At 38.0% G+C, this 12,735-nt stretch overlaps 1 protein-coding gene across 1 annotated transcript in view; it reads left to right on the forward strand.

Annotated features, from left to right (window-relative positions):
• The first annotated feature begins 9,107 nt into the window (after window positions 1-9,107).
• The window catches only part of b4galnt4a (beta-1,4-N-acetyl-galactosaminyl transferase 4a), a 119,289-nt gene continuing 115,661 nt past the window's right edge, over window positions 9,108-12,735 (forward strand). The window contains exon 1 of the mRNA XM_047820069.1: window positions 9,108-10,622. Within this exon, the coding sequence (XP_047676025.1) occupies window positions 10,481-10,622 (142 nt within the window). The 5' untranslated portion in view covers window positions 9,108-10,480. The remainder of the gene's footprint in view (window positions 10,623-12,735) is intronic.

The following is a 12,735-nucleotide window of genomic DNA, read 5'->3' on the forward strand; positions in this document are numbered from 1 at the left end:
GATAAGATAAGATAAGATAAGATAAGATAAGATAAGATATACCTTTATTTGTCCCACTATGGGTAAATTTCTCTGTTACAGCAGCAAAGAGAAAGAAATGCAAATATATAAAATAATAGAGACATGATATAATATACAGTATATACACAACGCATTGCATAAATACAGAGAAGGAAAGAGAGACCACGAGTAAATAATTATGCTAACAGACATATTGCACACAGGTAATATTGCACGTTTTTCAAAATTTCTGTTATTGCATGTGTCGTTTAAAATACTTTGTTATTGTTTTTTTTACAGTTAAACAGTAATTCAGTGTGTAAATATAAATATGGTGACTGGTTCACCGGGAGCAGCTTTGAATGTAACGTCTAATAGCAGTAGGGAGAAAAGCAGGGAGTCTGTATCGCTCCTTCAGACACTTCAGTCTGTCACTGAAGGAGCTGCTCAGAGATGAAATTGTTTCATACAGGGGGTGAGAGTTGTTCTCCAGCAATGATGATAGTTTTTTACCATCCTCCTTTCTCCCAGCTCCTGTACAGTGTCCAGAGGAATCCCTAGGACTGAGAATATGGCTGAGGCCACCACCGAGTCAAAAATGGTCTTCAGTAGCTCACCCTGCACTCCAAAAGACCTTAGTATCCTAAGCAGAAAGAGTCTGCTCTGCCGTATCTTTGTGAACATCGGACAAAATGGCACAAGTTTTCCTGTTGCTCCACTCAGTACCCTGATAATTAATACTAAAAAGCACATGTCACAGATCCTAAATTAATTGCTCATTCACACTCTCATGAACTCAACTTGATCTGAAAGGGTATGGTAAAGTGGAGCAAGGGCACTCTAGAGTGCACTTGATTGCCTTTGAAGTCCTATGATAAGCAGCGAGTAAGATTAATTGAATGGATTAAGGCAAAACATAACTTGTTTACGGTTTGTTCCTTTTGTGCAATTAACACAACCGCCTAAATGAGTTAATTACCCCTTTGAGCCAAAGATGCTAAATGTTATAATCGCCCCATTTTCCATGCGAACGTGGTCACAAAAAACCACAGCATAGCATTTGCATACACATATTAATATTCATATAAGCCTCAGGCTAATGAGTGCTAAATATTCAGGCTAAATTCATATTCTATCTGATATTTTTTTTTTGCTCACACATTTTGCAGTATCAACACCAAACCCATGCAATACAGCTTTTCTTCATACCTATTTCGGAGAACTCTGTCTGTTAGTTCTGGGGACGTTGCTTCAGTTGATTTGTTCTCTATCGGATGCTGAAGCAACCACAATGTTGCTCCTATTTCTTCTGCCTCGAATAGCAAAGCTTTTGCTTCTGTGCTTCCTTCAGTTCGGGTCAGTGCAACTACTGCACAAATAAGGCTGGGTGTAGGAGAGGGTGACCCTGGCCAGTACAAAATCCCCCATGTGTACCATTGACATTCACTGACCCATCTCACATCTATCCCCAGTACACCCAGGCAGCCACAGACATGATATATCAGGACAGCTAACAACTACATCATTAATCTCTTTTCTGGTTTTACTAAAAGCAATGCTAACATTGCTTATGCTTACAATCTACGCATTGAACCTTTTAAAAACATGTACAGTACAGTAGTGTGAAAAAGTGTTTTTTTTATTTTTTTTTTGCATGTTTGTCTCACTTTAATGTTTCAGATCATCAAACAAATTTAATTAGTCAAAGATAACACAAGCAAACACAGCATGCATTTTTTTAAATGAAGGTTTTTATTATTAAGGAAAAACAAAATCCAAAAATACATGGGCCTGCGTGAAAAAAATGCTTGCCCCCTAAACCTAATAACTGTTTGTGCCACCCTTAGCAGCAAGAACTGCAATAAAGCGTTTGCAATAACTTGCAATGAGTCTGTTACAGCGCTGTGGAGGAATTTTGGTCCACTCATCTTTGCAGAATTATTGTAATTCTGCCACACTGGAGAGTTTCCAAGCATGAACCCCCTTTTTAAGGTCATGCCACAGCATCTCAGTAGGATTCAGGTCAGGACTTTGGCTAGGCCACTCCAAAATATTCATTTTGTTTTTCTTCAGCCATTCAGAGGTGGACTTGCTGTTGTGTCTTGGAACCCAAAGGCTGCTTCAGCTTGAGGTCACGAACAGATGGCCGCACATTGTCCTTCAGGATTTTTTGGTAGACAGCAAAATTCGTGGTTCCATTTATCACAGCACGTCTTCCAGTTCCAAGAAGCAAAATAGCCCCAGACCATCACAGTGCCACCACCATATTTTACAGTTGGAACGATGTTCTTTTTCTGAAATGCGGTGTTACTTTTACATCAGATGTAATGGAACACACACCTTTAAAAAAAAGTCCAACTTTTGTCTCATCAGTCCACAGAGTATTTTCCCAAAAGTCTTTGGGAATTATCAAGATGCTTTCTGGCAAATCTGAGACGAGCCTTTATGTACTTTTTGCTCAGCAGCTGTTTTTGTTTTTTGTTTTTTTTGTTTTTTTTTCGCTCTTGGGGTAATTTTGGTCGGCCAGCCACTCCTGGGAAGGTTCATCAGTGTTCAATGTTTTTGCCATTTGTGGATAATGGCTCTCACTGTGGTTCACTGGAGTCCCAAAGCTATAGAAATGGCTTTATAACAGACTGATAGATCTCAATTACTTTCTTTCTCATTTGTTCTTGAATTTCTTTGGATCTTGGCATGATGTGTAGCTTTTGGAGATCCTTTGGTCTACTTCACTTTGTCAGTCAGGTCTTATTTAAGTGATAATTTCTTGATTAAGAACAGGTGTGGCAGTAATCAGTCATGGGTGTGGCTAGAGAAATTGAACTCTAGTGTGAAGTTATGTTTTAACGGGTGGATTTAGAAATCACTATGAAACAATCACTATAAAGGTTCTTATGTATAATGTATTTAAATAAAATGATATATTACTGAATGCTAGAGTTTGTACTACTACTACTACTACTACTACTACTACTACTACTACTACTACTACTAATAATAATAATAATAATAATAATAATAATAATAATAATAAGAAGAAGAAGAAGAAGAAGAAGAAGAAGAAGAAGAAGAAGAAAAAGAAAAAGAAAAAGAAAAAGAATAAGAATAAGAATAAGAATAAGAATAAGAATAAGAATAAGATTATGGTGAATTCCAATTTAAAATATGAAACAAAACCACAAAAGGTCTTGTCATGGTCCTCTCAGTTTTCACAAATGTATTAAATATGCCTTAATTTTTATTTGTATTTTATAAGTATTTTATCATTAGTTTTTTCAGATTATAACATATATTTGCTGAGTAATAAAACCTTCTGTAAACAGACATTTAATTAACTAGCATATTTTTTTTAACTTTTCTGTAATGAAACAAAAGAGAAGCTGATAAAGCTGATGTTTATAGCTGCTAAATGATAAGAGGAAACATCTTGTCTAAAGCTCCACAACATAGAATATAACTAAAACATAAAGAGAATAAAATGCAGTTCATTTATTACTAAATAAAAATATTGCAGTGAAGAGCTTAGTAAATACTGATAGGTTCATAAATGGCTCATCATTCACTATAAATAACTCTTAATTCAGAAGTTAATAGAGTGTACAGACATTCTGCTATTTCTGTTTCTCACAAAGCTTAATCCTAAATTGATGCTCTCTCTCTCTCTCTCTCTCTCTCTCTCTCTCTCTCTCTCTCTCTCTCTCTCTCTCTCTCTCTCTCTCTCTCTCTATTAATCTCCTTGATTTTAACTTGCAGCTCCTTTTCTATATTATTTGGTGTCATTTTTCCAGATGCTTCCCTACCTGGATTCATTTAAGCCACAGTCTGATCTTTCCATAAATAAATATATTAACTGATATGCATTGCTAAATAAATACGTACTTAAAGAAAATATTATCCACAATTACATATGTTTCTGTGCTAGTTGTTACTATAGAAACAATACTGTAGTAGAGTAAAATGAGTGCATTTCTATAAATTTCACAGCTTTTTAAAATCATTAAGGTAAATCAGTAATAAAAACATCTTAAAAGCTTAAGATTCTCTTAGTGTAGAGATCATCAGCCGTAAAAAGACTTCATCAGGAACCTTAAACCGATTGTATTAAAGAGGGATGGGTAGATCTGAGTGCCGTAGATTCCAGTGGCTGCTCGATCATTTGCAATTTCTCTAAGGAACAGCAATGTTGTTAAAGATGACAGAATTATAGCTTGTGCAAGGGGAGAGATGGTATTTTAGATATCTTTGAGCTCCTCCCATAGATCTCAAGGGTAGAGATAATACAGTTCTCTAACCATGTTTGGAGGTGGAAACACAAGAGCATTTAAGAGATTACTGTGTTTCTATTAAAACTTAACACTGGTACATGATACAGTATCTAAGAACAGTATAATGTTTTATGCTATGTTGTACAGTACTAGAACCTTTTTCTCACATGGGGAAACATAAAAGAAAGAAGAAATCATATGAAACATCAACACACACACACACACACACACACACACACACACACACACACACACACACACACACACACACACACACACACACACACACACACACACACAGAAACCCCTTATAGCCTTTAGCTATCTTTCACATCCAATCTAAAGACACGAATAGCCTCCTTTTTACTGCCACATGCAACAACATCCAGTAAATTCCATTAGGATTTATAAGATTAGTCAAACAGAGGATGCAGCAGCGGTAGATCCATCTATACATTGTTATTGTTGCATCTATCTTGTATAAAAAAAAATTATTGCAGCTGCCAATTCATCACCCCTGAAATTCCCTAGAATCTTAATCACACACCTTTTCAATTAGAGTAGTGTAGTTACTAAATTATTAAATAGTAGTTACTAAGTAATGTGCTATATGCTAACAGAATAGTAACCCGGTCTTAACTGATTAATATGCTTAATGGTTTATAAAAGTAGGCTCAAAAATGGGTCACCATGGAGAGAAACTGGTTGGTAAGCAGCAACTGTTGGTGTATGAGAGCTGCCCAGGCCTCCGTTGAAAACCTGTCCGGATTCATAATCCACTTGACATTTCATCGGAGGTTGGCCAGATTAAAGTAATACCACACCTGCTTTAGAGAGAGCAAAACAATGAGAAACAGGATTCTCCTTGAGAGGAGTGGATAAGAACAAATGAGAGCTTGTGACCACAGGAGAAGAGCTGACCTTTCCCTGAGTGCCATCGTCACTCCTTTTTCCTTTTTTTTCTTGCAGCTTCAACTATGCTCCCATGTTGTAATAAATACAACACTGCTGACAGCTAGACCTGTCAACCTGAGCACTGCTTACAGAGCCACTCTTCTTTCATGACTTGTACTGGACAGCAAGTGTATCCAGGCATGTCATGTTAGCTACACTTATCTCTCATGGTGATGAAGGCTTTGGTAGATGAGTGCTGAAAACTGCATGCCAAAATTCCAAATAATCCCATTATTACAATCCTGAACAAAAGCTTGTATTTGAAAATAAGTGCTACAAAGCTATTGACCAATAGCATTAAAAAAATAATAAGCTTGAATAATAATGCAAAATTGCATAAACTTGCTGCAAAATCTTCATGAAATAATATTTAAAATAAAATTTGATATTTTGTTTCCTACTGCTAACAAATTACAGAATTCATAACTACTTAAGTTACAGATGTTTCGTAAATAAGCTATATTAAACACACAAGATAAGTATTACACAGTACAATTCAATCATTTATGTCAATTAATTATGTAACAGAAATTGTATTTTTTGTCATTTTGGTATTGGTAAATTGTAAAGAAATACTAGAGATATTAAATGGTGCATATTTAGATAAAGTAGTAGTGTTGTCACAATTTACCTAAATTGAGCATTAAAGGGTTAAATACGTTTACACGGATGTGCTGATGAATGTTAGAATCTGATTGGTTATAATGTTTTTTTGTCTTATTTCCTTTAATGTATAAGATAAAAGAGAAGCTGCTAAAGGAATAATGTTTATAGCTGCTATAACACAAGTGATAACAGGAAACAATTCACCTCAACATCAGAAAGGACTAGAACATAAAGTGAATATATGAATGTATAATGTGTCATTCATTAATAAATTAAAAATATTGAAATTATTGGTATGCTGATGTTGTAGCAATGTAGCACACAATATAGAAGACATTTCACAACCTGCTATCAGGAATAAATCCACTGTTGTCTCTATAATACACCCTGTATTATTTTATTCCTTAGCATTAGTCATGTAACAGTATTTCTCATTAGAGGCTTAGCAAATACCGACAGTTTCATAAATAGCAGTATTAATCATATAACATAATAGAAAAATCATTCAGAGGCTAATAGAGTGTATCAGACATTCTGCTATTTTTGTTTTCTCACAAAGCTTAATCCTAAATTGATGCCTGGCTTGGCAGAAGCGCTAAACAGTGTTATGTTAGGAATGTTTTCGAAAAGTCTAAATCAACTGGAACGTCTGTTACGAGTGTTTCACATGCAAAGCACAAGATGTCAAACATTTGCTAAGTTAGATATTATTCTTTATGCATCTGGATTTCTATATCATGATTTTTTTTTGCTCGCATATAATAATAAATCTGTGTATTCTTTCTAAAATATGTTATTGCAAAGGCAATTTTCAAACAATGGCTCATTATTGTGTCAGCATTTTCTCTCTCTCTCTCTCTCTCTCTCTCTCTCTCTCGCTCGCTCGCTCGCTCTCGATTAATCTCTTTAATTTGTAGCTCTTGTTCTGTATTATATGGTGTCATTTTTCCAGATGCTTCCCTACCTGGCTTCCTTTAAACCGCAAACTGAGTGTAAGATTTCTTTGTTACTTTTCATTCACTGGATGAATTTTGCTGCTAGTTGGAACAAAGACCCAAAAGACCTACACAGGAATCTAGACTCCAAACACACCATAATTAAAAACATGAACAAAACAAATTACTTGATGGCTGTAAACATAAATTAGGATGTAAGGAAAATGGTTTGTAGATTGCTAGAAGAATTTTTAGTGAATATACACTATAAAATGATTTGGTGTGGCATCAGAAAGAGGAACATAATAAACAGAGTATAAAAGTGTTCTTATTTATTTGAATAACTAGTAATTTGTACTGAATATTGTGAACAGCTCGGTCAGCTGTTGATACAGCACTACTGGAGCAATGATGGTTAAGGGCCTTGCTGAAGTGCCCAAGAGTGGCAGCTTCATAGTGCTGGTTTGTGGATATCTGACCAGTTTTTGTGGGGGGGCACGGTGGCTTAGTGGGTAGCACGTTCGCCTCACACCTCCAGGGTCGGGGTTCGATTCCCGCCTCCACCTTGTGTGTGCGGAGTTTGCATGTTCTCCCCGTGCCTCGGGGGTTTCCTCCGGGTACTCCGGTTTCCTCCCCCAGTCCAAAGACATGCATGGTAGGTTGATTGGCATCTCTGGAAAATTGTCCGTAGTGTGTGATTGCGTGAGTGAATGTGTGTGTGTGTGTGTGTGTGTGTGTGTGTGTGTGTGTGTGTGTGTGTGTCTGCGATGGGTTGGCACTCCGTCCAGGGTGTATCCTGCCTTGATGCCTGATGACGCCTGGGATAGGCACAGGCTCCCCGTGACCCGAGTAGTTCGGATAAAGCGGTAGAAGATGAGTGAGTAATTTGTAGTTAATGTAGAATGACCTTCAACAGTCCTCTGTACATCTTTTGCATAGATCATTCCAACACACCAAACTGCCAACTCCGAAAATAGTAAAAGTTCAGTCCTGGTCACTGGGTGGGAAGCAGGAGACAGGATCACACTAAAGATGGGCAAACACCTAATTATGTTGTTGTTGTTTTGGCTGCTTCCTAGTCAGGTTCACTACAGTGGCTCAGCTGGTCAACATATTACATTTGGCACAGGTCTTATGTCGGATGCCCTTCTTCCTATTTTATGCAGGCTTGGGACCAGCACTGAGAGTTAACTCTTGAATTGCTGGATTAGCTCCCTGCCTGGGAATCGAACCCAGTCCATGGCAATGAGGGTCCTGTATCCTGCCGCTGGTGAAAAATAAATGACCACATCATAACACTACTCCACCATCTTCAATTATCTAGAGTTTCTAAAAATACCTACAAGTTAGTAATGATAATTTAAAACAACATAATCAACATAACATTTGTTAAGTCTGTATTAAGGCACAGGAGTTGTGAAATATCTCAGGGACAGAGTGATTTAAGGTCAGTTTGACTGGTGAGGCTTATTTCAGCCCTGCACCTGCCGTATGAACATACTTAGCTGAGACAGAATGAGTTTACTGGGTATGCTTACAAAGTAAAACTGTTCTTCTTCACTGACCTCTTCCTCTTTACGGCTTGGCAATGTAACTGCAATTTCCACTATGGAATAATAAGAATAGAGATAACGACATTAATAAATGAACTATTATGTATGTAAGCCATAGAAAAAAGAAACCGGATAGTGTTGGCACCTTACAGCTTGGGTCCTTGGAGCAATTTTGACCAGTGCCTGCAAGGGTCTCCTCTGGCCTATAAAAAAAAAAAAAAAAAAATAATAATAATAATAATAATAATAATAATGATGATGATGATGATTATTATTATTTTGATAACAACAACAACAATAATAATAATAATAATAATCATAATCATAATATAACATGAAGGCTACATTATCTACATTTAGTTTAAATGATAAAAATGCACAACACCTACAGAAACAACAAACAAAAACAACAGCAATGATGACGATGATGATGATGATATTGACTTTTATAACGTTGTCGTTTGTGCAGGCTTTTTTTTTATTTTTAAACATTATTATAATTGTATTGTATTGTAGATTATAATAAATATGTAAAGCAGTAACTGCTCATGGCATAAAAAACGGAGAAAAATCATTTAGAATTTGAACTGAAATAAAAAAAATACGACTGTTTATTTTTTCTCAAGCAAATTAACATTACAAATAAAAACAAACGTACTCATTTTTTGACAAAGTTGACAGTTTGCTGCTTTTTCTTATTAACAGGTGCTTGAGTAAACATACCGCTGCCGATGACTGCAAATGACGTCGTATTCCACATATAGTGCACTTACGGAGAACGCAGGCGCCGTTACGTTCGTGCCCTACGTAGTGTACTTAGATAGGACAGAATTGGACATTTGAGACTCGGCCGCTGATTCGCCGCGCCGCTGACGCTCGTAGCTCGTCCTATGATAGGTCAAAGCTCATTACGGCCCCGCCCAAGTTCGGTTGCCCGGCAGCGTCATGGATGCTCAATTGAGAAGCGACAGAAACGAGAGCAAGAGAGTCGCCGTCGCGCTGGGAATGAAGTGGGAAAATTAAGGATTCAGGAAATTTTATTTATTTACAAAACAGCCTTAAGACCCAGAGGTACTTTTCTAAATCACGACGCGTGACATAAAGAAGCAGAGGAGGAAGAGAGGCGGCAGGAGGCAGCGCGCAAGAATGGAAATTCTATTGAATTCTACTCTCGTGGTTCCGGTGGCGTTTCTGACAGGTTACTGTACATCGGATGCGCGTGTGCGTTGTGAAACCTGCTAGGTGAGAAAAGCTGCGCGCACACGTCCGTGGTGATGTGCAGACGCACTGACACAAACATCGCACTTCAGCTCACACTTACCGACAGTTGGAGCCGGGAAGGACCGAATCTCACCGCTTTTAATATCCTCACATGATTCAGTCATTTATTTATATCACTGAATGTCTTTGGAACCGTCACCCAGGGTGAGATATCACATGGTTAATGAGCGCGCGCGCGTCTGTGAACCAGGAATGAAACATACAGTATACCGGGTTTTAAAGAGAAATGTCCAAAATATAGTAATAAAGAAATGAATATTATCTGTGTAATAACGCGTACAGTGTAACAGAGCTGAAATCTGCTGCTGTAAACGAGCACATGTGAAGAGGGACAGTCTTGTGGCCTAAACGTTGTAGAAAGTTCAATCTAAAACCAAGTAAAAGGATGTCGGAGGGCTGGAGGTGTGACTCTGAGACTGAGGCAAGAGCAGAGGTTAGTGTCAGTCAGTGAGGCCACGCACAAAGAGGATTGCACCGGATTAGATCGCAACTCCTACCACCTGAAAGTCGAGAGTCTGACTGTCGGGTTGTTTTGTCTCACGCTGTTTTACGCACCGGAAACGTCTTTACACACGGTGACGAGACATTAAAAAAAATCTAAAAAGTCATCATTGCGGATATCCGTCTGCATCATCTTGAGCAACTCCAGCATCTTGAGCATCTCCAGCATCTCCAGCATCTTGAGCATCTCCAACACGGGTCGGAAAATGACTCGAGCATCCAGACGGACGTCACTGTGTGACTTGTGAGTGTGTGTGTTAAACACAAGCGCGCGCTTCGATTCGGACCTGTTGAGGCGGCGCGGCGTGGAATGTCGTTGTGCACGAGCCTGGTGTGGCGGAGGTGAGCGCACGCTGTCCGTTTCCCGCTCCGGCTTATTGCGAGGATGCTGCGCTTCCCGGTAAAGAAAATCAGAAAGCAGTTCAAGCTGCTACTGTTGCTTGTGCTGCTCACTTTCGCCGTGTGGTTCACCTACCTGCACATCAACCAGGGCAAGTCCATCCGACTTCACTTCAACTACGGCAAAGGTACGGAACAAGCGCGCGCACTGGGCTTGTGCAGGGTGTTGAATCTCACACTAGCTGCAGTCAGTCGAGTGGGATTTATGAGATTACTGAGATTTGTGTCCCAAAAACTAACAAAGATACAAAAACAAAGTTTACTTGAGATTTGAATGCATCTTTTCTTCTGCTGCATTATGTTGAGGTTGTCAATGTTATTTCTTTCTACAACACTTGTAGGTCAAAGTGGTTTGTAAGTCACTGACGTATGAAGAGAAACACGGAAGTATATCTGGTGAAAAATTAGAAGTTCTCCAAAACACCAGTGACATGCATTAAGACAATTTCTGTTCACTCAGTACAAATATTGGCTTTACTTTTTTCTGAAGTGGTGTACCAGTCCTTTACGTATTTATATATTTCACCTAGAAACGTTAAGATTTTGTAACTTTCAAAATCATATTTAAGGTATTTAAATAAATTGGACTTTAAATGTACACTACATGCACCTTTCTAGGATATAAGATACAATCGAAAGGCACAAAAGGTGTATGCATGAGTATAACACCCCAGCCATAGTGTGTGTGCGCCTAATCCTTGTAATATTAGTCAACTTTTATTAGTCGGCATTCATGGCATGAAATACATCAGTATGTTAAATGTAAATGACTTTTGATTCAGCATTTTATCTGCATCTCAATTTGAATATTGATGCTGGACCTGTGTGTCTTAAAGGTAGAGATTTCTGTCAAATAGTTTACAAAACATGTCCAGACTCCTCTACAGTCACAGCATCATGCACAGTTCTAATAAAAAAAAAAAAAAATCACTTTTTCACAGCAAAATCCTTGGTGTGTTAAATTAACACCTTTAGTGTTTATCCAAGTCCAGATGGACCCAAATGAACAGTGGAACACAAGCAATCTGGCAGTATGGTGCAGTCACGCTCTCAAGTCGCGTGGTTCCAGTTGTGCCCTTTCACTGTGTGTTGAGGAAAAACAAATTGTGCAAAGAGCATCGTCAGACAAATTAATTATGCACTTTCACTACGGTGAGGTTAGCTGGAGCTGAGTGCATTATGCAATAGGAAACGTGGTCCTTTCATCAAAGATTAAAGATTTAGCAGTGATGCTGAGGTCATGTCATGATGTTAAGCCTAAGTAATGCTGTCGAGTTGTAATATTGCTATTTTCTACTAGTCATCAGCAAGTGAATGTCTATAACGTGCAGCTAAAGGGAATTTTAATATTGGCTAATGAGGTATTTATTCTCTTCTGTCAGAATAACAGCAGACCATAAAACCTTTAGTGCTTCTTGTAATTGAAAATGATTTAGGAGAGTAAAACAAAAGTCAGGAAGTGGCATGTAAAAAGGTATCGTTTTCAAGCAAGCCACTGTTATGCCTTGGGTAGTATGAAGGTGAAGTGGGTTCGGGTAGTGCATTGACATTTCCTAGCTAGCAGATTTATGATTGGCAAAGTAAAGACTAGACTGACTTTGGCCTGCTGTAAATACATTGCTGCGAGATTTATTCATTGACTTAAGAAGTCTGTTTTCCTCTCTGAGTGAGCAAGGTGTCTGAATGCATTTCTTCCTTTTGCATTGCTGCTTTGTTTCTGTTTTTTTTTCTCTGCCTAGTTTTTCTATACTAGTATATTAGTTCTAAATATTTATAGAACTAATGTAACTAACAATATAAGTTCTTTTGTTACTGCTTTTATAAAACTTCCCTAAATAAAATCCAAAGAATCCACACCATGCCAAAATACACCAGTTAGCCATGTCAGGATGGAAATAAACTCCAGAGACTGTTAATGACTACTTTTGTTTGTTTGAACCAAATATCCCTCCACCATGAAGTGCTAGCAGTTTGTCCACAGTTAGAAATAGCATGTAAAATATAAGATACCCGTTAAGAAGGAGTTGTCAAGACGAAGCTAGCCACTAGATCGTTTTAACACTGGTGATTATGCTGCATCACCGGGCGGTGTATCACACGCAGTGGAAAGCAAGATCTGCCCTCTTCCACATACATGAGCTTACAGACAACTCCTATTAGCATGTGCAGCTGTTATTGATGGGGAGAGAGTGTATTTCTGTAAAGCTGCTTTGCGACAATATCGGTTCTTAAAAGCACTGT

Source organism: Tachysurus fulvidraco, chromosome 10 (assembly GCF_022655615.1).
Source record: "Tachysurus fulvidraco isolate hzauxx_2018 chromosome 10, HZAU_PFXX_2.0, whole genome shotgun sequence".
NCBI lineage: Eukaryota > Metazoa > Chordata > Actinopteri > Siluriformes > Bagridae > Tachysurus > Tachysurus fulvidraco.